Source organism: Globicephala melas, chromosome 1, assembly GCF_963455315.2.
Source record: "Globicephala melas chromosome 1, mGloMel1.2, whole genome shotgun sequence".
NCBI lineage: Eukaryota > Metazoa > Chordata > Mammalia > Artiodactyla > Delphinidae > Globicephala > Globicephala melas.
The window spans coordinates 27,582,048-27,608,207 of NC_083314.1; the positions used below are offsets into that span (position 1 = coordinate 27,582,048).

Consider the following 26,160-nt stretch of genomic DNA (forward strand, 5'->3'; position numbering starts at 1 on the left):
TTCAGGCTTGAACCTTGTCCATGCTCGAGAGACTCAATGGTCTTAGCGGGTGTATCATCCCACCGCCTCCAGAGCCCTAATCCACATCCTTCTGAGAGGCCATGAAGAGGATGTGATGTGATGTGATGATGATGACAGATCCGTGCCAGGGAGAACAGCCTGAGGTCAGGGACTTGTCCCGACTGCAGCCTTGCCCTTAGTGTTCCATTGTCATCCTCAAGGACAACACAACACTTTCAGCGCCCATTTTTATTACTTTAAAGCACTTGAGGGCTTCATTGTGAATAGTAGAAATACTATGTTAAACTAAAATGATGATCTGTGTACAGATGTTTGATAGAAGTAAATTTTGTAATTTCACTGAGTACATTTTTAGCCTCCTCTCAATTACTGCATATTGAAGAAGAAACATGACACCACCAAGCCAAAGATGCTTTTTGTCTGTTTTTGTTGTTAACAGAGTGGAGAGGATAATGCCTAGTGCTTCCTGGTGTCTTCTGACTGTGCACAAATTAGCAGGATGATAAATAATGGAGTCTTATGGGATGTTGATTAAAAGCAAATAAAGTTGAAGGATAATATATATAGATCTCTCCAAGAGGGAAAGAAACATGAATGGCAGGAAAAAAGGTTTGGTCCTTAATACCCTTTAGCCTAGTTAAAATATGTGCCTTTTTTTGGTGTGTTTTTTTTTCATCACTACAAGATAAAAAGGAAACATTTCAAGTCTTCAAAAAATTCATTTATTGAAATTCACATGTGTAACAAAGCATACAAATGAGCAGATATAAAAACATAATAACTTCGAGCCTTTTCTGAAAACATACACCAGGAGGTCTCCTCGTCTAGTGTCAGACTTCAGCTCCAGCCCATCCATCCTGCAGGGACCGCTTGGCAACGAATGTGGCGGTGATGACGCAGCCCGCCGCAGTCTAAGGTGGGGTCCACTGGGAAGGTCGCGGTGCATTGTGGCATATTACGTATAAATCAGATGAATGTAAATATCTCTTTGTAAATCATTTATTTCACTGTTTCATCCAGGTCAGCAATCAGATTGTGGCATGCTGGGTAACTGGAAAAAATGATAATAAAAAGTAAGTTTAAATAGATCATGTTCTTCAATGTGATTTGTCTTCTCACTGGTTTAGTTACCTCTTTCTAAGTTTTTGTAAAAAATTCTTATGCAAAAATTATAGAAATTGTACGTAACCAACTGTATGAAAAGTTTGTAGGAATATAAGGTGAACTCTTTTAATGCTTTAAATCTGAAGACACGCTATATTCCAGACCTCTGCATGTCTCTTAAATAAGGGTGGTCTGATGACAGGACACAGCTAAAGAGCCATCTCTTCCCCCATGGACAGGAGAAAGGAGACACTGATTCGTGCCAGAATCTGTTTACTGAAAATTGCTCAGACATTACAGTGAGTAAAACTGGACAAAAAAACAGGATGTGGATAGACCAAGTGTCCCTAAGAAATTCCTGGTGAAATGATAACAAGCTAACACCTCCAAATGTTTAGATGCAGACAGTGTGTTTTAACATATATAAAGGCATTTTCACATGGAAACCACCTACCACATGCTGGAAGAGGGAATTTAGTGTATGTCCTCTCCTAGTTTTAAACAGGAATAAATGTTTCAAAACTAGCTCATGAAAATTGGGTTGAAGGAGTCGCAAGTTAGGAAAGTACTGCTGCCTGCCCTAGCGGATGTCGGATGTGGCTGTTCAAATTAGTTTAACCCACGTCAGGAAGTGGTGTCAGAAACCACTGGAAATAGTTACATTGCACAGGACATTTCTCGAGTACCTACTGTGTCCTGTGTGGGAAGATGACTCAGACACGGTCTTTGCCCTCCAGGAGTGTGAAGTCACCAGGATGGTAGAGACTAGATAGAGGGCTAGGATGATAACTACCGAATCCCAGTTCTCACTTCAAGAGATGAATTGGAATGTAATGCAGGGACACGGGCCCCATCTGGTCTCTGTTTGGCTGGGTGAGAATCATCTTCAAGAGAAACAAGTGGGCTCTGCACTCCCCAACAGAGATTTCCTGAATTAGAGAGGGCTCTTGTCTACCCAACTTAAGCCACGATTACTTGTGGAGGATTTCCAAGACAGGACGAGTGATCAGCGTTTCCAAGATCAGAGTTTGCACAAGAAAAATATGAAAATTAGCCTGTTATCTTTTTAAAAAAATGAGAAAACGTTTACATTTCAAGTAGATTTCCCAGCGTATGTGAGACACTCATGACTTTTTAGTGAGCAGTTCTGTGGGTTTCGACACAGGGCAATTAGAGTATCGTGTGCAGCCCTGCTCTCAGACAGTGGGGGGCCCCGGACGTGGTGAGGAAGTGAGTGGTGTCTGTGTGCATCTCTTTGGGGGTTTGGGAGGTGGATGGACCCTCCTTCGTGGCGCCCACGGGGCTCCTGGAGCATCACAAGGAAGCCAGGGAGCCCCAGGGCCCTGCCGCTGCAGAAAGGGCGCCCCTGTCCTCAGAGGCTGCCGCCAGCTCCATTTGCCCATCAAACACAGGATCTCCAAGAGCTGATTTGCCTTCCGGTCCTGACTGAACGGATCCAGTGAATGACTGGCTTGAATGACCCTCCTGTCCCACAGACAGGCAGGCTGCCTGCCCACCGGGTGCTCTGGAAATGGTGGCTTACTTTCTAACTTTAGAGATTCGAGGGCGTCTTTGAATACGAGAATAAGCATAAACTGCAATAGGCACGTTTTCAAAAAAAAAAAAAAATTTGACCTTGAGGTAGAAAAGACACATACCTGTAACACGCACAACACAGAACAGTAAAGACCTGAAGTAGAAGGGAAATGTATTGTGGGAATTTTTTAAAACCAAGCTCCAGGAAACGGGCAGTTCTCGCATGAGTCTTCGCGGTTCCCGCCAGGAACTGCCCACCGCCTGGCCCATTCCCTGCTGGCACTTGCCCAGGGGTCAGCCCTCATTTCTCTCCCGGGCTCCATCGGTTTTCTCTTTCATTTGGTTTTGGTGCAAAGCCCTGCATTCCTCCTCATAGTACTTACTGTTCGCTGCCCGAGCCGTCGTGAGCATCCAGCAAATGGGACTGAATGAATCATGTACCCTGTTATGTCACTGTCTTCCTGCTAAATAGCTCTCAGTGTCACCCTTGGATGTCTGGATGTTTAGTAGAGAATGTTTCTCGGTTCTTCCCCTTAGGCAGGGAGCATGTCCAGAGAGACAGAATCTTTAGTTACTGCCAAAATCTGGCTCGTCTGCCATCACTTCTGAGGGACATGAGCCATGCCTATTTCCAGAAAGCTGGTTCACTGCCCACACCGCTGTGGACACCGTGAGGTCGGGCTGTAAGGGAGACGAGGGTGTGTGTGCCGATGGGACACAGCCAGTGTGAACCGTGGCTTGAGCCCTCAGCCACCATGTTCCCGTCCCTGGACCATCACACTTGTCACCGAGGCCCCTCGCTGTGGCCCCCCTGGGTGGTGTGGCCACATCTGCAGTTGTCGTGGCTGCCCTCCAGATTGAGGAGGGCTGACAGCACCCTGGCAGCTGCTCTTCTGCAGCGCTGTCCACAGATGATATAAATGCTCCCCAACTGCAAGCCCGCTATCAGTGACCCGTTTTCTTTGTTCTCGTTTTAAACCCTAACAGAGCCTTCTCTCCACAAACCCTGACTTGTGTGTCTAATTTGTTTCCGAAGTTTAAATTCAAAGTTTAAAAAACGAGTCTCTCTGGGTGACCTGAATTGTTCCCCAAGCAGCCACACTGCGGGGTCCAGCTGAACCTTCTCTGCAGCTTCGTTCCCAAGCCCGCAGCCCAGGGACGTCACGGCACCAGCTAGGCCCTATGCATACGGATGCTCACGGTTCAGCCTGCCCCTTGTTTCCACCATGTGTCTCTTCTCTGTACATCTCCATTGGCCTCTTAGCAGCCCCTCCCAATGGAATATCCCTCCTTCTTGCTTTTTCCCTTGCTCATTTGTACGTTTTCCGTCTCTGTGTGGCCAGGTTAAAAAAAAAAAAAAAAAAAAATGGACCTGTTCCTCATGCCTCTGGCAGAAAAGCATCTATTTTTAACTCAAGAAAGAAGGTAGAATCCCTCCCCCAACCTCTATCTGGGGCATTTCAAAGCTTGGCCTCAGCTGACAGAGCTCCAGGGAAGCCCCCAGTACCCTCCTCCATGTGTCCCCACTTTGGGAGCCAGGCCACTGCTCTGCGGCTTTCTCAGCTGGGGCCCACCTCCAGGCTGCTGCCCCGGGAGAGAGGGAACTCCCTCCCCCTTCCATGCAGCCCATGGCTCAGGGAATGAATACCAGTCTCTCTGGAAGTTCATTTCCTTGCCCATTCATTTCCCAGCTTTAGTCACTCCACTCCTCTGGGCCTGATTTTTCCATCTGTGCAAAATGGATGCTAAATGATTTCTCCAAGTGGCCCTTTCAAGCCTTCAGCAATCACAGTGCTACCCTGCTAGACGGTCATCTCTTCTGGGCCCTAGTAATGCAGAGAGCTCCGTTTTAAAAGGAAGCTCGTTCTATTACTATTTTTTTTTTTTTTTTTTAACCAGAAACTGAGCGATGCGGAAGCGAGAACTTACCTGAAGTGGTCCAGAACTGAGATTTGAACCCAGGCAGTTTGACCTCAAAGTCCAGGCTCTTTTTAATGCTATTCCAACCAGCTTAGTGAAAGAGCAACCACGTTTGATATTTCTGGGATTAAGGAGGAATCAAATATATCAGGCAGCCCGGAATAAATCAGCCATGTGACCTATGGGTGGTCACCAATTTGTCCTCACCAGTCCCCTGCAGCACTTTGTGGAAACGTGGCCTCAGACATGACCACTGACCTGTAAGCAGGCAGTTCTCCACCCAGCACGGGGCTCAAGGTCGCGAACTGCAGGTCAGGAGAGGCCTGCCTCTGCCCCACACAAGTCACTGGAGCTCTCGCTAAGCTGTGTACCCCTCCGGCCAGCACAGCTGCCAAACGGGCAGGAGTTCATGGCAAGGTCACCACAGGTCCTCGATTTATTCTTCCCTCCCGGCTGCCTGGCTGGGTCTCTGACAATGAAAGCTCTGTGGCAGGCAGAGTTCAGGCTTCATTTTCCCTGGACTCTGGGGCCTGGCTTTGCTGCCTCTGGGCTCCAAAATCGGAGAAGAACTACAGAAGCCAGAAAAACGCAACGGTAAAGGCAGGACAGGCTTCCTCGCAGAAAGAAAGTGTGGACAATGACACTGTAGCTTCCTGGAAAACAGCAGCTCGATCTGGACTTGGGACTTGCAATGTGGGGGGATGCAGGGAGCCCTGCGCACAGACAGGAACGGTCAGAGGCGGAGGCCACGCGCGCCCAGGGGCGGGACTGCTGCGCCAGGTTCTCCCCAGAGCACACTCCAGCACGGGGGTTCCTTCCACAACCCTCGGGATCCCCAGTGTGTCATCTTCCAGCGTTCTTGAATCTCATGAGTCACGAGAACTTCCCCTGCACATGGGCAGGGGTCTGTGTTTTATACGCACCATGTTTCCATGGTAAATAGATTTTAAGAATTCCCAAAGGACAGACAGTGTCACCAACAGCAGAGAGTGGAGCCTCTGGCTGCCTCATGTTTGAAAGCGTTAAAAATAAAGACAACATTGACATTTGGGGTTGTAATGTGACGGAATTACAGTCTTTTAAAGGCAAGAACCACTTATCTACACTACATGTAATATTCAGTGTTTTGTTCACTTGTCTAATTGGATTAAAATATTTAGCTCCCTTTAAAATCTTGATTGTGAATTTATATTGCAAAATGTAATGTCTGACTCGGGAAGCAATAAGTGGAGCAAATGTATCTGAAGCAATGTAAAATTCAATTTATTTTCCTTCCATGAGTCTTATTCTGAAATTATTCACTCTTGGACAAAGTGAACTAACTGTTAACGAAGAGCAAGTTTGGCTTAAATGAAGCTGTATGCGCTTTTCAATATCAATTACACACAGGGCCTTTAGTTAAAAAAAGAAAAAAAGTTAAACTATGCTATTTGAGTTTGAGGAAGCTTCTCTGAGGGTCGCCAGACCCCAGGTTAGAAATGCCGCGCCAGGGGTCTTACGTCATTCTTTAACAACCCTCAGGCAGCAGGGAGTTAATGACATTTTCGCTGCATATGTTCAAGTTTATTTAAAAAAATATGCAAGTCACTTCGGTTGACAGTGTCTTGTACACAGTTTTGAAAGAATCAGGGCAAACTTTAACAGAGTCAGTTTTTATTTGAAAAATATTTTCTGGGAATGTATCAGTGTTTATTTTTGAGACTGACAATTCGGGTGAAAATCAGGATAAAAACAAAAAAACAACAATTTGGTTGAAATCAAATTGTTTGTTTTCATCTATTTAGAATTCTTTCCAAAAAATCTTGGTTCAGGAGGAGGCTTTTTAATTTATTTTATTCAGTGTATCTGCTGTTCTATTCAAGCACCATCTGTCTCACAGGTAGCTAGCTTCGTGGAAGCGCCGACGTAACTGGGTGAAGCCCTCAGGGCTCAAGGAAGGACCACCACAGACTCTGTGGACACCTCCAAGTCCCAGCTGGGCGACCCTACAGCTCAGTCTGCAGGGGCCCGCAGGAGCTGCGCGGCCCTCACTGGAGCGCACAGTTCTGAAGCCTCCCCCTACCTTTCCTTCAGGTCACAAACGGGCCTTTCCTCCCTTCGTCATCATCTGTGTCTTTGTTTCTTGTGCGTGTTTCCAGCTTTCTTCATGAATCCTTTGGTGTAACGAGGTAATCTCCATGATTTTGAACATAATCACATATGTCTGCTGGATCCATGCACAAGTTTAAATCAAATTAGAAAGTAAATTCACTGCCAAAAATGTTCAAAAGTCATAGGGCCAACTGATTAATCACCAATAAGTCGGTTTCAGATGCTGTTTTCTAAACTGTAAAAGTGATGCATCTGAAGGGACTAAAAAGGCATCCCTCCCCAGACTGAACACTGAGGACGGAATCAAACAGCCTTTTGGGACAGAGGCTATCAGAAAACGCAAATCAGCTGAAACCATATCATCACCAAATAAATGTACAAGTAAAATAATCTCGATGTAAATGACAGTCCTCCAAGCAGACAGATAATTTCCATTCTTTCCCGTCTCTCAGATGCCATTCTCCCCAAGAAAAGACTCTTAAGTTCCTCACCAACTGCTGCCACCCATCCTGGTCAGATGTTAGAGCCCCAGGCGCTGGGTCACAGACCCCTAACCCTGCTCCCAGCTGTCAGGCCTTACCAAGACTCCCCTGGGGCCCAGGTTCTGCATCCTGGACACCACCCCTCAAGTCCCCACCCCCCACAACCACAGTCACTCCCGTCCCTGAAGAGAACAGAGGAGTAAGACTGGGTTAGTGTTTTCATGTCTCTATTTCGCTACAAGAACTAACATAGCAATTCATGATGTTTCAAAAGCTGTCTCCCAGAAGTGTTTTCCCCAGGAGTGAAGCAGGAGATTCATAAAGCCAGTGTTTTTAATCAGTCCTAAACTAAGAACAAGTCAGAAGAGCAGCCTCGAACTTGGCGATCAGCAAACTGAGCCACATCCACTGGGTCAGCCACAAGGCCGGCCCGACTCTCGCCAGGCTGGCCACCACACGACAGCAGCGTTTCGGGGAGACGGGAATTCTTATGGCCAAAGAATGTCACAGCGGCAGTTAGGACGGTGAGCGGCCCCCTCGGCCAGGCGTGTTGCTGTGCATGTTTCAGAAGTTAAGCAGAAACAATTTAGAACAATAAAGCCTCCTAAACAGGCTAGATGTTTCCTGTCAGAGGCCACTGGCCAACCCGAGCTTGTCATCTGCTTCAGGGCCCAGGGCTCAGGCACAGGAACAAATTGGAGGGATGTGACTCAGCTTCAGGGCAGCTGCCCGGGCCAGAAAATATCCATTCTCTTTTGAGAATCCAGCGGATAGAGAGTTTTAGAGTTTGACGTGCAAAATTATTATGCTTAATTCATCCAGGCTGGGAAAATGGAAGCCTTTAGCTAAACCATCCCAAAACCAGAGACAAGCCAGAGGAGTCTCTCTCCCGGAGAAGGGTGGGAGTGAAGTGGGTGTGGCCGGTGACTCTGGAACCCTCGGGAGGTAGCACCCTCCACATACCTGCCGGGGTCAAATGGCAGCCTTACTTACCTCAGGTAAGGCTCCCTGGAAACTAAACTCACAGTTCAAGTTTATTCCACGGCAGAAACAGGTCTAACGCCGCACTTGGGCGCAAAGAGTGGGCCTTTGCTTTAGAGAGCAGAGAGCTTGCCTGGGTTCCTGTCTCCTCTTTGAATGCTAGTATTTGCTACTGAAAGCCAACATTTTCTCTACCAAGCTTCTTTTGTCATGTTCACATTAAAATAATTCCAAATGCAATATCTGAATCTGAAAGATCCCTTTAGAGATGAGCCAGATGGGCCAGTATCAGAGAGCATAGGATGGTCAAATCATTTCTGTTGCTTCAGGCAAGGGAAAAAAGACCTGCTCATTTTTCTGAGAGAATTTTGAGGTTTTAGGGTTTTTTTAAAATGCATTTTACAAAAATTTTGCAATCCATTTGGCAATTACCAGGTTTTTAAAGCCCTGGAAGAGGTTTCTAAGCATTGATGATCCATGTTAAGATCTAAGTGGGCTGTCAGGTAGGCAGATGGGGAGTTCAAAGGCAAACCCCACAGGATAATGATCTGGTCCAGAATGGAGAAGAAACTACCACACGCTCAGAGCTTGTATAGAAGACTCTCCACAACCCAAGTTCTGAAGTCGTTCTCAGCTCTTGGAGGCCAGGAGCTCCACTGGTGCTGTAAGTCCCTCCATCTGTCTGGAGACCCGATGGCCCCAACCTTTGGCTGGCACCACCCAGGGCCCCCCTCAAGGACCTGCCCAGACAGCTGAGCTCTGGTTGAGGTCTGGCCGCACAGGTACAGGATGAGGTGACTGCACACATTGGAGGAGCTGGGCGAGAGCAGTGAACATCGTTTCATGGCTGTTGGTCCCACAGGATCTCTGCCCAACCTGTGCTTCTCCCAGGACCTTCCCCAGTTTGGGGAGGAGAGGGGAAAAGAAAATCCCTGATATTTCTTTGGCCTGTAATATGCAAGACAACCAGCCATGCACCTCGCAGCTGCCCTCATTTAACACTTCCAGGGTCCCTTTGAGTTAGGCTGGTATGGTACCCACTATGCAGATGTGGAAACAGGCTTAGAAGAGACTTCAATGACTTGTTCAGGGCCTAGGGACAACGATGCATTCTGGAATCATTCTCTGTTCTTTCTGCCTCCCAGCACTTTCAGAGGCTCTCAAACCCTAGTGTCTTCACTGAATTATCCAAACAGCTCATTAAAATGCAGATTCCTGGGCCCTGCTCCCAGAGATGCTATCTCGGTGTGTGTGAGAAGAAGCCCTGAAACCCATGTTCCTTTATTCATATGTTATATGATGCTTACACAAGCATCCCGGATGCCTGTGTGACTGTAGGGCGTGTCGCTTGTGCACCACCCTTCCCTGCGAGCAGCCTCAGAGGCCCTGGGAGGGGACAGTGCAGGTGTGTCTCCGTCCCCCAGCCTGAGCTCCGTGACTGGCTCCTGGCGATGCTCATTTACTATTTGTGGAACAAATGAGGACTTTTGCAGAGGGGTTTGGTGGGCTGAGTGGGAAAAATCACTCAGAGGACAGCGGCTCCTCTATACCTGTTTGGGCACATGGTCATTTTGAAAAAAGAATGAGACAATTGTCTCATCATTTTCATTTCCTGATGCATTTTTCCAATTAATCATTCCAAGCACTTCTTGCACGGCGTCCCCCGGGCACTCATGGAGCACCTCATTATCCTAACAAACTGCTCGATGGGGTAAAAAGCCCAGCCTCCCTGACAGGAAGAGAAGCAATTTAGGGAAAAAATAAAGGTTTCATTCCCTACACCAAACTTACCTGGACACTCTTTCCCCCATTATCCCTGCTGGTGGCCCCAGACCTAACCTGAACAGGGAAAGTCTGTTAAGGAGTCAGACTTAGGCTCCATTTTCAGTGTCCCTACTTGCTAGCTGTATGCGCTTGTTTGAGCCTCAGCTTCCCCATCTGTGAGATGGGGATAATCAATCTTGCAGGCTTGTTCAAGAGTAATGAGAGTTAATGCATGTTATCTATGGAACACTGCCACACCCTCCGCCAGCACTCCAAACCCTAGCCCAATTATCAGCCAGCTGATTTAAAGCAAGACTCCTACATTCCATTCACAGGGACTCCCCTAATTGGGAGCACCTCTTTCCTCCACCAATTCAAACAGACACGTCCCCCAGGGGCAGTTCAAAGCCAACCTCCTCCAGAAAGCCTCCTGACCACTGCCTCCCGCCCTGCTCTCCCGCCTCCTGCGCTCCTCAGCGGTGGTGCCCACACGGTGCGGCTCAGCACTCTGTGTGGCTTGCTGCTTCACGGTGGGTCTGTTCTCCCGTACGAACGTTAGCTCGCTAAAGAGGGCAGGTCCAGGGCCCGCACTTCTGTGTCCTCCACTGTGCCCAGCACAGTCTTCAAGATCTCCCTCCCAGCTTATTCGCTAACCAACGGGACCCCCGGGGAGTTTAGCCTGGTAAGACACAGCTCTGTAAAAGGAACAAGGGAAAGACCACGTGTACCCCGGTGCGTTCTCTGGTGGGTGAGGCGCCCTGCACAGTACCTGGGATCTCAGACGTCCCACCTCTTCAGTCAGTCTGTCTCTCCAGCAGAAGCTGGTTCTGCTTGCTGAGGAGCTGCACCAGCTGCTGGGCTGTGGCCTGGCTGTGCTTGTCTAGTTGCTTTAGCCTGGAGAAAAATCCACCGCAGAATTAGGGATGGGTTCTGAAGACTGGGGGCAGTAGGCCTCAGAGAGCAGGGGAGCAAAGACCTCAGCCCTCTCCCTGTTTTCCAGTGCTCTGTGTGTTGCAGGGAAGGTCCTGACAATGAACTACGAGCTGGGAGTCAGGGTGACCCTGAAGTGAGGCCCTTGGACGGACTCCATAAGGTGAATGGAAGTGTATCAGATATGAAAGGGAATTGGGAGTCTTTTCGGTGAGCTGTCAGTTAGGGAGCACACAGATAAAACTGAATTAAAACTCAAACCTTAAACTCCCAGAGGTCAAAGATGAGGGGCCTAAATGCCTCCACTGTTCAGCTGGAAACATCTCTGGCAGACTGGAGCAGACAGCCGGTCCCGGCTGGGGAAGTGGGCGAGGGAAGGCGGAAACACTGAACTAAGGGTTTTCCATTATTAATCACTCAGTCAATCACGAGCTCCGGCATCGCTGACCAGATGTCTTTAAAGATCCTAAATTTGTCATTCTGCTGATGGGCTCTCCTCTCCAGACTTGCTAATTCTCTATTATCCTCATTTGTCCACAGACGGCTTCCTACAACCAGTAGCACACTCACCCATGGAAATGTAGGCCTTGGATTAAATTTAGACTTGAACAACTACCCAGAACTGTTCTGGAAAGAAGTTGGGTGTGTCATATGCCCTTCCTCACAATCCTCAAAAAGCACCAACAGTGAAATTAAGTTGTATTTTCACAGGAAAAGTTCAAGATGCATTTCAAACTTCAGGCTACATGTCCCGCATTGAGTCAAAAACTTCGAAGATGGTTCTGCAGACCCTGGGCTCAGCCTGCCCTCAGTTCAAGCTCTCCAGCGACCCCGTTTCTGGCAGGCTCTGAGCACAATTAAACATCTGCGAGGACAGACATTCGGGACTTAGGTAGGGGTGGGCAGACTTGTTTACTAAAAGGATGCAGCACCTGGAGACAGGTAAAACTAAAACTGCACCCTGGGAAACCTAACAGTGGTCTAGTAATTTACTCACGCTCTCCTCAGGTTCCTCTGCCGGTGGCAACCCTCCCCATTTCCCAGATGGCACCTACCGCCTGCCCCGCCCCCTTCTCGAGCTCCAGTGGGTTTTGCAGGAGGTTGTTCAAGCTGCCCCAGGCACACTTACTGCACCCCAGTCTGCACCCCTATCCTCTCTGCCGAACACTCTGTGCTCCGGGTTTTCAGTCACACCTGGTTTTCTACTACCCCTCCTTCGAAGTGTCCCACATTGCAAGGGTGAGAGGCGGGAACTGGAAATACCCGACGCAGGGGTCTAGCAGGCGTGGTGCATGCTCCCCAGGTAGGAGCCCGCTCTGACCACGCCCATAGGTCTATGCCCCGCCCACTGCCCCTGCTGTTTCTGGAGAGGGCAAGGACCAAAGACAGTCCTTTTTTTTTTATACAGCAGGTTCTTATTAGTTATCTACTTTATACCTATCAGTGTATACATGTCAATCCCAATCTCTCAATTCATCCCACCACCACCACCACCCCAGACCCGTTTTCCCCCCCTTGGTCTCCATACGTTTGTTCTCTACATCTGTATCTCTATTTCTGCCTTGCAAACCAGTTCATCTGTAGCATTTTTCTAGATTCCACATATATGCGTTATTATACAATATTTGTTTTTCTCTTTCTGACTTACTTCACTCCGTATGACAGACTCTAGGTCCATCCACCTCACTACAAATGACCCAATTTTGTTCCTTTTCATGGCTGAGTAATATTCCATTGTATATATGTACCACTTCTTCTCTATCCATTCGTCAGTCGATGGGCATTTAGGTTGCTTCCATGACCTGGCTATTGTAAATAGTGTTGCAATGAACATTGGGGTGGATGTGTCTTTTTGAATTATGGTTTTCTCAGGGTAGATGCCCAGTAGTGGGATTGCTGGGTCATATGGTAATTCTATTTTTAATTTTTAAGGACCCTCCATACTGTTCTCCATAGTGGCTGTATCAATTTACATTCCCACCAACCATGCAAGAGGGTTCCCTTTTCTCCACACCCTCTCCAGCATTTGTTGTTTGTGGATTTTCTAATGATGCCCATTCTAACTGGTGTGAGGTGATACCTCATTGTAGTTTTGGTTTGCATTTCTCTAATAATTAGTGACGTTGAGCATCTTTTCATGTGCCTCTTGGCCATCTGTATGTCTTCTTTGGAGAAATGTCTATTTAGCTCTTCTGCCCATTTTTTTTTTTAACATCTTCATTGGAGTATAGTTGCTTTACAATGGTGTGTTAGTTTCTGCTTTATAACGAAGTGAATCAGCTATATGTATACATATATCCCTATATCTCCTCCCTCTTGCGTCTCCCTCCCACCCTCCCTATCCCACCCCTCTAGGTGGTCACAAAGCTCCAAGCTGATCTCCCTGTGCTATGCGGCTGCTTCCCACTAGCTACCTATTTTACGTTTGGTAGTGTATATATGTCCATGCCACTCTCTCATTTCGTCCCAGCTTCCCCTTCCCTGCCCGCCCCCCGCCATGTCCTCAAGTCCATTCACTACGTCTGAGTCTTTATTCCTGCCAAGGAGAGTCTTATTTCCTGTGTTTGTAGCTACTTAAAACCAGGTTCAGGGTCTCCCTCGCCCCGAGCCTGGGTTGCAGTCTGGCCCTGCCCAGGCTCCCGATTCCCTGGATCAGGCTGGGGCAGATCCCAACCAACAGCAAGTATCTTCCATCCAAGTGTGAGCACTTTCCTGCTTCCATACTGTATAAATTACATTACCTACCCTCCCCCCCACCCCCCCCACCCCCCCGCCTTGCCCCCATTGCCCTCCTTCTGATATTGGAGGAGAGAAAAAAAAGTTTCCTCTGGTGAAGCCTTGGCCATCGCAGCTTTGGGAAGCCCAATCTACGCCCACTGCCATCCATCACGCTGTTATGTGCAGCAATTGTTCGTGAGAGCACAGTCTCAAACCCACCCCAGTGTTATCAAACCGAAGTTTTCCTCCACCGAATCCTCAGCATGGAGAGGCTGGGAGAAACAATGACATCCCAGGGAGCAGAGAAGCCAGGCCAGCCAGCTAGGGCCAGGGGGGCATTCTGCCCAGGCTGACCCCCTCATCTGAGCAGCGACTCTGCTGTCCAGCACTGGAGTGGGTACCTTTGAAGACACAGAGGTGTTGAGAACAGACTTTTTCCTTGACAAGCAAACAATCTAATGCTTTGCTATTTAAATCAGACAGGCAAAAACATCCTCATTAGCAGCTGAGCTCTCTAAACCGTCAGGTGTAGGTGGCTTTCCCCTCCAGTCAAGTCTTGGGTGTGGAGAGAGCGACAGGCTAAGAGCTACTGAGGCAGTAGTAGCCCACTGGCTTCAAGCTTGCTTGAAAAAATGAAACAGCAACATGAGATAAATAGGTGACACCATCGAGGCTTAAAGTCAGGAAGGCGCCAGGAGTGGTCATCCTCCACGTGCTCCCTTGCCCTGTGGATGGATCAGTGAGATAACGTTCCTGCTGACTGATGGGTTTAGTGTGTGTTTTGGGGCTCCTCGAAAGAGTGGCTGCCGGATTCAGGGCTATGGGCTGAGCCAAAGCCTGTTCTCCCAGCACAAACAGCCGGCCATGGGCTGGCCACACCGCTCACCACCAGAAGTGGGGTCAGTTCCTGCCTAGACCCTCCTCCAGTGGAGCCCTCAGAACCTAGATGAGGCTCAGCTGGTGGTGTTCTGCAAAATGTGGCCCTTGGAACCCTGCAGCAGATATCCAGGAGCCCAGGCCCCGCCCAGACCAGATCTATCAAGTCTCCGGGTGTGAGCCCCATATCAGCAACAAACCAGGGTTTTCCTGCAGAAGCACCACTGATAGAAGGAGTAAGACCCTTGGGCAAGTCCTGCCTTCCCTCCAGGAGGCTGAAGCCTCACTAGCTTCACAGCTGAAGAGCCAAGGATGGCTTCATTCTGATTCAACTTGAACTCCAAGCAGTCGCTCTAAGGAGTGTTTTTTCTCCCTTTAAAAAATATGCTCCCTCCTTTTCAGAGCCAGCCTCTACTGTGTCACTTTATTGCAGCAATAAAGTCAATCACAAGTTCAGAAATGGTAAAAACAACAACAAACCCAAACTCACATTTGTTAAAAAAAAAAAAAGCAAACAAACTACAACCCAGGTTTTACATAAAACGGACTTTGTTATGGAAATATATTTCAGTGGCAGCTCTCTCAAGGTCTATTCTATTTTGAATATTAGGAAAAGACTTTTTTTTTAATTAAAAAGTTATTTTTTGTAACAGCCTTCCCCAAACACTGTACAACCCAGCCTACGCTATTCATGAATGCTTTATTACCATCAGCTAAAAGAGATTTCTTGGGGTGTCCTATTGACACATACACCGTCTTTTATTTTCCATGGCGGTTACTGCTCTCATTTTTGTTGTGCTTCTAAGTTCAAGTCTTCAGCCAACCACAGCTGCAGCTGCCACCACTGACAAGAGCTAACATTTACTGAGCCTCTGAGCTTATTCCTCCATTAAAACTCACTACAATCCTAAGAGGTATGGCTAGGATTATCGTCCCATTTTACAGATGAGAAAACTGAAACTGACAGGTTCAATTAACTTGCACAAAGTCACACAAGGAATAAGTGGTAGAGCGTGGAGGCAAAGCTAGGCCGAGTACAGGTGTTCTTAACCACCGTTAACGGTTGGTTAATTCACTGAGTTACCTCAGCAAACCAACCAACTCTTGGTAAACCGTTCTCATGATGTCAAGAATTACAAAAGATCCCTTCCCTTAGGGGGTTCCCAGCCAATTAAGGAGACAAAATGGGTGCTGCACTCAGGGTACCACCAAGGCATTAAACCACAGGGTCAATACGGTAAGTGCGAGGACCAGGAAGGCTTGTGCCTACTTAGGAAATGGATCACCGTTTTCACCATCATCTACTAAGTGCTTACTATGTGCTAAGGGCTTATCATTTATTAACTTTTTAGTGCTCATGACAATTCCATGAAGCAGGAACTGTTGTTATCCCCACTTTAAGGATGAGGAAACTGAGGCGTAGACAGCACATATGACTAGTCCAAGGTCACTCGGATGGAAATTTGGGATGTGAAAAGATGAACGGGTGTTGGTCTGGCAGGGGCAGGGCAGGGCCTTGCCACATGGAGGTGGTACTGTAAAGGCAGTGGTGTCTGGAAACTGTGCAGTGTGGCTTGAGCAGAGGCTGTGGGCTGCTTGGAGGGAGGTGATGCTGGGACCCAGTAACGATTGGAGCCGAACTAACAATGGATGTTGTCCTTCAGACAACGGCATTGCCATTTAGCAAGAGAAGATGGGAGGAGGGACAGGCCTGGGGTCAGGGTGAGGTACCTGTGAGACGCCCACTCACCCCCCCAGCACTTATTCAGCCTGGGGCCTAGAAGTGTCTGGCTGGATCTCCAGCTGTGCTGCCCAGATCTGTCGAGAGGTAAGGCCGTGAACGTGCTAGGGAAGCCTGGCAGAGATTTTCAAGTTTGTTAAAATTACAGACACCCAGGCCCCCACCACCTACTGGCCAAAACCTCTGCTGCAACGAGAATGAACATGGTCAGGCCCAGGCCTTGGGGAGGAGCCACCTGTCGAGGCTGGCAGAGGGCACGGAGCCAGAAGACACTGACGGATGACGGGAGGGAGGATGAATGCCGGGAGAGGAGAGGGGCTTGCGGGAGAAGCAGGGCAGCTTGTTGAGTGGCCGCCTGCCCTTCAGTAGGGAACTGTGGCAGAAGCTGCTTTCAGGGGCGGGAGAGGGGAGACCATCCTGGAGAGGGGCAAGAGGGTGTGCTGAGGATGGAAAGGCTTGAGCCGCTGGGCAGGGTGCCCTGGAGGAGGGAAGAGAAATCCTCAGAGCTGGGCTTGCAGAGGCAGGAGGCACCTGGGCAGCAGGCAGGCCCTTCTCCCAGAGGCAGAGGGAGGCAGGCGAGGTGAGCCTGAGCCTGAGAGGCCTCCAGCCCAGCAGCCTCCTTGTTCTGCCCCAGGTAGAGGGTGCGACAGTTTGCTGAGAAAGGAGGCCACGAGACAGGAGTTGCTCTGCAGGATGAGGGAGCTGGCCAGGGGCAGTGTCTCCTGAAGGGGTGCCTTCTCAGGTGGACACTGGCATCCCGACCTGCCCTCCGGATGATCTCACCCCCTTCTCCAAGCCCTGCAAAGCCTGGGTCAGTGGGCCCCAGACACCCTTTGGCTGCTTCCACCCACAAGCTGGCAGCCCCCTCTGCCTGGAACATGACTCCTCCTAACTCACAGGGCTGGAAACTACTTGCTTTCAATGTTCAGGTCTCAGCATAAATGTCCTTCTGAGAGGAAACAATTTCTTGTTCTGTTTGGGCCCTTTGTTTTGAGCCACTTCCTGAACAAGGCGTGAAGTAACTAAAGGAGAGAGTGGGGCTGCCCCCAGGGCCCTGCGGAGGGGCCTTTCAGACAGCAGCCCCTCCTGCAAGGAGGGGCCCAGCCGACAGCCTGCCAACCACACAGAGGTTCTGCACAGCTGGAAAGAAAGCGGATTCATCAGCTTTCAGACTTCAATCCCTAACTGGGATGCTCCTTTCCCAAGGCCTATACCTCATCTCTGGAACAGGCAGGTGTTCCATCCTCTCCCAGAGACCCCCAGGACATGCTCACTGTCTGCACCGTACGGTCCCAGCCCCCAGGGGAGCTGTGGCTAGGCCAGGCCCCTCAGGGGCAGGAGGCCATCCCTTCCTGCGAAGCCCCGGGGCTCCCCTGTCCTCACAGGGCACGGCGGCCACAGGAAGGACACTTCCAGGCTACTCTGCACCCAGGCTGGGGTCACCATCCCGATCAGGGCCCATTTCCTTAAGGACCTGCCATCACTGGGCAGACTGGGCCCCCTCAGAGGAGAAGAGCTGCTGCATAGCAAGGGCTCACCTGTGCAAAGGCTCCCTGGGAATTACAGGCGAGCGGGGGCAGCAGTTACGATGGGAACAAGCAGGCCCAGGTTTCCAAAGCCCAGGATGCAGATACAACTAAAGGAGACTGGAATGTGGGCTGGGCCCAGGCACATCTCTATTGGTCCAACAGTGATGCTCTCCGCCACACCCCGCACGCACAATCAGAACCAACATTTTTTTTTTTTTAAATATGCACGACTTTAAGATAAGATGGAGCAAGTGGTGAAATACAAAACAACTTTATGGAGCTGAGTGGGCTGGGAAAAATATCTTATGCAAAACAGAAGCAGTGCAAGCTGCCAGCTCTGGTCCTGTGCTTCAGACACTCATTTGCTATGAATACTGTGAAAGCAAGTGAATACATATATTTAAATTTTTGTATGTTGTATGTGATACATACAAAATATATGCAGTGTCTAAATAAGTTATGAGGCATAATAATCAAATGAACACTTGTGAACCTGGTGCCAGTGCTGTGGGACCACTCCCTATGTATTTTCTCCAGCCCAGCCCCCTACTTACCCCGGAGGTGGCCAGTAACCTCATGCATATTTGGTTTTTGATCAGAGGTTTTAGTTTCACTCAACATTTAACCTGGGAGCTCCCTACAAACTACTGTGGGTGGCTTTTTGTTTGCTTGATTGTTTTTGGTGGCGATCGTGGTAAAATGTCTTTTGTCCTGCAATGTTTTCAGACTAGAGCCCCTCCTCAGATAATTGTTTGCAAAATGCTCAGACCCACAATTTCCCTGGAAGAGGGGCTTCCTCATGTAAATGAAGAACACTTTTCAGCTAACATGTGAATTTCAAAGGTGCACATGCTGTGACTGCAAAATGTGCACTCAGTTCTCTACTATTCCCAGTAGAGTACTCTAGTATTTACTAAGCATTTACTAAAGGCCAGGGAGTATTGTAGGCAGTAACTAAATGAATCCTCATAACAATACTGCACAGTAGGTATTTTTATCATCGGCATTTTGTGCATAAGAAAAGCCAGGCAAAGAGAAGTTAGTCATTTGCCCAAGTTCAGACAACCAGAAGGGTTGGAGCCAGGATTATCAAGCCACAAATGGCGTGTTCCTCCTTCTGTGCCCTTCTCACATGGGTGGGATCACCCCTAGTCACCTGTCCCTGAGTCCTCCTTGCCTCCTCCCTCTCTGCCCACATCGATTCTGTAGATCAGCCCTAAACCTTCTAAACCCCTCCACAGCTTGTTCTATCCCACGCATCCCACCAGAGCACCCATCTACACTTACTACAGTCATTGCTGGTCGGCCTCTCCCACTGAACAATGAATAACGTTTAAGGACAGGAATGGGATCTTGTTCAGCTTTCCATCTCCAGCACTTAGCAAGGTGCTGGACAAATGGTGTCAGAAAGAGCAAACCGGGCTTCCCTGGTGGCGCAGTGGTTGAGAGTCCGCCTGCCGATGCAGGGGACATGGGTTCGTGCCCCGGTCCGGGAAGATCCCACATGCCGTGGAGCGGCTGGGCCCATGAGCCATGGCCGCTGAGCCTGCGCGTCCGGAGCCTGTGCTCCGCAATGGGAGAGGCCATGACAGTGAGAGGCCCGCATACCGCAAAAAATAAATAAAATAAAATAAAAGAAAGAGGAAACCACTTACCAGTGGACAATATTTATACCAAATATAATACCTGTAATTTCATCTATAGTGTAAGTACGTTTTAATATTTAATAACTTTGTTCCCGAAAGAATATAACATATAAATCAAATAATTTTAAGTATGCTCTTGAAATCTGTCACTTAATTAAAAGAATCCTAGAACAGATGAATGAATGCTGGACTTGGAAACAGGAGACACGGGTTCAAATTCCTATCACAAACTACCTATTTTACTTGGGCACGAGGCTTGATCTCTCTCAGTCTCAGGTTCTCCACTTCTAAAACTGAGCAAAGAATACCTCCTGACCTCCTGAATCAGAAACCCTGGAGGTGTAGCCAAGCAGTATGTGTTTTAATAAGCCCTCTGGGTGACTGTGATGAATTCCCAAGTTTAAGAACCACTGGTATGCTATAATTCACAGTATCAATCACATACAAAATGAGTTCTTCTGGAGAATAATGTATTTTGCGTGGCTCCAATTTTGATAATCAAAACAGCCAACTGTCTAAATGAAAACTACCCTAGTCTACTCCTAAGTTTTGGTGTCAGTCATAAAAACTTAAGCAAATTGTGTGATCACTTTGAATCTCAGTTTCCTCACATGTGAAATGACAGGATAAGCTAGAAGTGGATCAGCAAACTTCACACCACAGGCCAAATCCAGCCTGGTCCACTGTCTGTTTTTGTACGATCTGCAAGTTAAGAATGTTTTTTACATTTTTAAATGATTGAAAAAAAATCAAAAGAAAAACAGTATTTTGTGATGTGAACATTCTCTGACATTCAACTTTCAGTGCCCCTAAATAAACTTTCATTGAAACACAGCCATGCTCATCCACTGGCGTATTGTCTGTGGCTGCTTTTGCACAGTAACAGCAGAGTTGGGGAGCTGCAACACAGACCATATGGCCACAGAGCCTAAAATATTTATTACTTGACCCTTTAGAAAGCAAAGTTTGCCAGCCCCTGAACTAGAAGATGCCTAAGTTCTCTTTGAACTCCAAACTTCTACAATACTATGACTTTATAGAATTTTACTATGTTCCTATCCTCAAATACCGCCAGCTATCTAGTCATAACAGTACACCTAGGTTGCCCAAGTCGAAGTTTTGAAAACCCAATTACCCTAATTACTACTGCTCTAGGTAATTAATTTGGTGAGTAAGCCATATTAAAGTTGTACACTTTGTTCCAATGCTTAAAAATTGCTGCCACATTTTATGAAATTCCATCTCATTAACGTGGCCATACAGATCAGCTAGAATAAGCCATGTGCTCGGAAATCTGGAACACATTCTAGCCAGTTATCCTCACTTAGAAAATTAAGGCAGTTTCACTAGCTGGTTTGCTGTTTAAATATCCATTGCCCAAATCTACCCTTTTCAATAATGATTTCAATGGAGGAATTCATTCTAAGGGTCCTGCAATTCTGGGGAGAGTTTACATTTCCAATAAAGACAATTTACATTCCTGTACTGCCCCTTTAATTTTTCATTCTCTCAAATTTCCAATGAGCCTTGGCTGCCTGGGGAGTACAGCAGGGGTCGGCGGCTTAGGGCAGCAATGGGGAAAAGACCCCTGCTCTTCTCTTCAAAAGGGTCAGTCCTGTTAGACATGTTAGAGGCAACTTAGAGGTCATTCAGTCCTGCCCATTATGGTGAATCTGGGCCCCAGAGAGTACAAGTGATCTGTCCAAGGTCCCACAGACTGTCTAGAGTAAATCTAGGACTGAAACCCATGTCTCTTGACTCCAGATCTAGTGCTCTGCAGCATTTCAAAATCCTTTTTTTAAAAGGCCCCGACTCCTATTCCATACTAAAAAATAAGGACCTTGAGAAAGGTGACACACTGGGCAACGTACTGGGAAATGGCTGACCCATTTCCCCAAAAAGGCTGGGGAAAAGGGAGGCAATCCCGAGCTCAGTGCTTTTCTACCTAGCTCCGTGAAGAGCACCAGTTTGGGTTTTATTATTGTTCTTTTTTAACTTCCACTCTGTTGCAGACTGATAGTTTTGTGAAGTACTATAAAAATGCTGTTGCACTGCCTAATTGCTATAAAAGTTTCTAAGCACTTTCAATCTCTGTTCTTACCTTGTCACCAAACAGTTTGAGGACTCCTTGGTCTGGGAACCACAGACTGGTGTTGGCATGAAGGGTGCAGGACCCAGAGGCCAGAAGCTCCAAAACCAGCCTGGAAAACTCTCTGGCGGCGGCTCAGGCGCCACAGGACTCTGGGCGATCCTGAGGTAAGGGAGGGCCCCGGCGGTGGCACCCTGGCGTCCCTGACAAGGTCCCTGGCTCTCTGCTGGACCAACAACTGCTTAAAACACAGCTGACTCTGGAAACGAGGCACAGTTTCCCCTCAGGTCATTTAGGAACATCTGCTGCGTAGCTACCTTGCAGTCTTAAAAGAGCATGTGCTATCTGACCTGACTGAGCTTGTAATTCCCTTGGAGGGCTGGGCATGAATAAAGGATCCGCACCACGAAACAGTGGGGACAGGAGCTGACATGGCAAGAATCTTAGACTCTGAAGGACGTAGGAAGACCATTTGCCTTAAGCCTCAGATACCCTTAACCAGTTCTTTGTAAAACAAGAGCAGAGTCATGGTGAGCACAGCCCCAGTGTGCAAAGAAAAACAGGACAGAGGAATGAAAACTCTTGAAAATCATAATCTTTGCAGAGTAGAATCCAGGCCACTTAGAAGTTCTAGGAGAAAAACCCACATCACCTCTCCTGCCACACCCGGCCTAAACCTAAGCCTGAGTACTCTCTTTTCAAAAATTAGTTATTTGGAAATAATTTCATACTTATAAAAAGTTGCACAGTGTGGCGTTTTCAGGAAGAGTCTGTTGTCAGGCAGTCCTCCGGGTGCCCCCCAGAGGCTAAAACCCTCCTCGAGCGGTCCTGGAGTGTGTCAGGTTCCACACTGTAGTGAGGTTCCCTCTAGTTTCTTCATGTTAGACCAGCCCCATCCTTGAGGTAGTCATACTGGTCACAGAGGTGTGACGAAATGACAGTGAGCCCACGGCAGCTAAGGAACCAGACTGTCACCACAGCGCACTTACTGGCACACATTTAATTAGCTTTTAATAAAAGTAATTTGATAACTACTCCTGGTCATCCACTATAGAACTGTCAATGCTGAAAGCTTTTTTATTTAGCTTCTCTTCCATCTATACTGAGGCAGCCTCCCTGCTGACCCTTGTCAAAGAACCCCATCTGCTGGTTGCCAGGGTAACTGAAGGCAACCAATTGAGCTGAACAGAGTGACTCAGAAATAAAATCTGCAGCCAAAGGAATTCTGCTAAGAGTAATAAATCATTTAGTAAAAGGGGATCCTCCACACAGTGATGAGTGTTGGGATAATATGAATGCTTAACTCTTCCAGCGAGAAGGTCCATGGCAGATCAGAGTGGTTAGGCCTGCCAGAGGGCTCATTTGGAAGCTAGTGGGCTCAAACAGCAGAGAAGTCCGATCCTGCCCATTGACGTGCCACCATGGGGGAGAAGGAAGCAGCTAAATCGGTTGTTTAATGTTTGGGCTGCGAAATTCTGAGTTTTAAGAAGTGGCAAGAGAACCAGTCCAGGCTTCCAACACTCCTTACTCTATTTTTCTAAAGTACCACAAGTAAACAAAACGCCCCATGTAGCCCAGGAAACTACTGTGGCCTTGAGGAAGGTGGCAAAGAGAACAAACACTGAGATTGCTTTGGAATAAAAACGTCTAGCACCATCTCTTTGTCATCAATCAACTTTTAGGTGCTCCAAGCAGAAGTCATCTAGGTGCACAAAATATGCAGTCCTTGAGATAGCAAGGGAGACAGGATTCAACTCGGAGGGTTGGGAGTATCACCAGGGAATGGTCTCAGAGAGGGTCAGGGCTCTGAATAAGAAAGGCAGAAGAGGGTTTCCCTGGTGGCACAGTGGTTGAGAGTCCGCCTGCAGATGCAGGGGACGTGGGTTCGTGCCCCGGTCCGGGAAGATCCCACATGCCGCGGAGTGGCTGGACCTGTGAGCCATGGCCGCTGAGCCTGCGCGTCCGGAGCCTGTGCTCCGCAACGGGAGAGGCCGCAACAGTGAGAGGCCCGCGTACCACACCAAAAAAAAAAAAAAAAAAAAAAAAGAAAGGCAGAAGAGAAAGGGAAAACCAGGCCTCCGGGGGGCTGCTCTGGGTGACAAGAGGCAGCACGTTGCAGGCCCCTGGCAGTGGGCTCAGTGTCGTACCTGAGTCCCTCACAGCACAGGACTCCGTTCCAGTCCTGACCCCCATTCCTGGTGAGCACCCGCTGTGTAGACTAGGAATCCCTACAGGCAGTAGTGCCCAGATTTTAAGAAGAAAAAACTCCGGACGTGCTAAATCATCCATCCAGCATTTAAGCTGTATATGGCCGTTCCTTAGTGGTTGTGATGGGAGAGGCAAGGTTAAGGACAGTAGAAACAACTGCCCCGATAGCCAATTACCATAGGGGATGAGGCAGCAGGGGTGTGTGCTGGGGGATGAGGGGTGGTGGTCAGGGCAGCCTTACCCTGCAGTGCCGCTCATCTCAGGTTGCACCCCACCCTTTTAAGAGGTATACAGGCAGGATGCTGACATCTTCCCAACCCCTGACCCACAGAGCCATGGGAGGACCCTGTATCCTAAGTCACCCCCAGAGATAATTTCCTTCTTTAGAAAAGAGCAACTGCCAAGCGGAAGGTAGGTTTCCCCCTACCCCATCCTAGATGCCACCAGTGAAAGGATTCATCTTAAGAGTTTTAGTGAGATTCCGTAGACGGCGGCGTCAGGAGCGGCTGTGCCTTTTCTGGGGCCCCGCTGGTCCAAAGAGTCCACCAAGCAAAGCACTCCCGGGCCACTGCGCGTCCGGAAGCCGCCAGCCCGGCCCCCACCCAGCGCTGGGCGATTGTGCCTCTGCGGGTTGAAGCGTCGGCGGGGCTCCACGTGCGCCTCTAGCGCCCACACCTGCGCTCGGCCCCCTCCGGACGCCCGCGGCTGGCAGGGCGGCCTCGCGCTCCAGCTCCCGCCGCCGCCGCCGCCGACGCGGGCCCCGCCCGGCCCCGCGTGCCGTCCTCCTCGCGGCTCGGCCCGGCCCCGGGATAGTGGGGGCCGCCGTCTCCGGCGGGCGGGCCGCGGGCGGGGCGGGGGGCGGCTGGTGCCCGGCATCTGGCTCCGGAGGCTCCGCGGGGGCTCGCAGGGCCTCTGGACTGCGGCAGAAGGAGAGGATTAAGCTGAGATGGCAGTTGAAGGAAGGAGATGGATGAAAGCTTCATTAACTCCAAGCTCACGTCCCAATTTCTTTCCCCTGAGAAGCAGTGTGAAAAAAGTTTGGTTTCCTTGTGATGGGAAAGTGCTGCGTGATTGTGTTTGCTTTTCTTACCTTTTAATTCCTTATTTGTGAACAACAACAAAAAATTAAGCATTGTTTGTTGATCATGGAGGACTCCAATTTTAATTAAGCAGGAAAAAAATCTTGCTAATAGAGAGGCTGAAGAAATATTGCAACCCGTTTTAATATCTATGTTAGTGATTAAGCTTCTCACGTGACTTAATTGAAACTGGCGAATATCTTAAGAACTCAAAGAAATGAAAATTAAAACGGTGCTGGGTATGACATGCCTTTATTTTCCCCCTCCAGTCTCGTCCAATAACTAAACTGACTTTTATGATCAATCCTAAAATGTGCCATAGAAAACAGACTTCCTGATTCCATAAAAATATCTTGAGTACTGCTTTATGACACAGTTGTTCATGCTTGAATTCTCTCTCCCTTCTTACAAAGTTACCATTAGTTACACTTCTAAACCCTACTTCCAATTCTTTGTCTCTGCTCACTCTCCGGAATTCTCCTCCATATTTCAATTCCCAGACACTCTTGAACTTTGCACATGCTGCCAGTTTCAGCTTGCGCAGAATAATCAGTATATTAATTCCACTCGGAGACAGTGAGATTTTTCTAACACAATCTGCCCAACCTGAACTCTTTCCTTCAGAAACACTTTGCCTTTAAAAAGAAACTCCCAGCATGAACCTCATATGAAGCGACATGTAACAGACAGTGCATGTGGCGCTGGGCGAGCAGCTCAGAATTAAAAGAGAATTTTTCACTTTGTTTCTTTGGTGCCATGTGCATAATGTACATGTGGACAAAACTGACATCAGACATTTAAAGCAAAAAAAGAGTGGGGGGAGGGGGGATGTGATGGTGGAGGGAAAGAAAGAAAATATGTTGATAAAAACAGTAACTTCTGTTAATCTACATTTTTCAGTTACTGTCTTAATTAAGAATGTTAGGAAATATGTTGCAGTTTAATTGCATTGTTTCAAGAAATTCTAATGCTGACAAATTTGGGACCATGTACACTTGGATGGTAAAAGGGATTGAAGTGGTAATTTCTTCCAACTGGTAGATAATCAAAATTATGCTTTCCACAGACAATCCCCCTGCCCTTGATCCTAAATTCAGACGACAAAGTAAGAATAGCCTAACACTTAGCATGTTCAGTATGAAATGAGCTCTGAAAAAGAAAGAAAGAAAGAAAGAAAGAAAGAAAGGAATGTGTTTTTAACCTATGTGTATGAGATAGGAACAATTTTTCAATATAAATACAAAGAATTCACAAAAAATGAAAGAGCACTTTATCTGAAATATCTGGGTAACATTATTATGCTTGTAGAAAATAGTTATTTAGAAAAAAGTCGGTACCAATCTTCAAATTATTCTCTGATGACCTTAAGACAGTAAAAATCATTTGCCTCAGCCACAAGTACATAAACATAATGACAGTCTGAAGACACATTCAGATGTCAGGAC

At 48.1% G+C, this 26,160-nt stretch overlaps 1 protein-coding gene across 4 annotated transcripts in view; it reads right to left on the bottom strand.

The window, feature by feature from the left end:
- Window positions 1-638: 638 nt before the first annotated feature.
- SDCCAG8 (SHH signaling and ciliogenesis regulator SDCCAG8) overlaps window positions 639-26,160 on the bottom strand; it is a 261,720-nt gene continuing 236,198 nt past the window's right edge. For 2 of the 4 annotated variants that reach the window (XM_030868561.2, XM_060306969.2), the window contains 2 exons: window positions 10,669-10,793; window positions 639-1,072 (listed from right to left, as the gene is read on the bottom strand). In XM_030868561.2, the coding sequence (XP_030724421.2) occupies window positions 10,694-10,793 (100 nt within the window). In that variant the 3' untranslated portion in view covers window positions 639-1,072; window positions 10,669-10,693. The remainder of the gene's footprint in view (window positions 1,073-10,668; window positions 10,794-26,160) is intronic. The other 2 variants (XM_030868562.2, XR_009565641.1) reach the window with 2 other exon arrangements.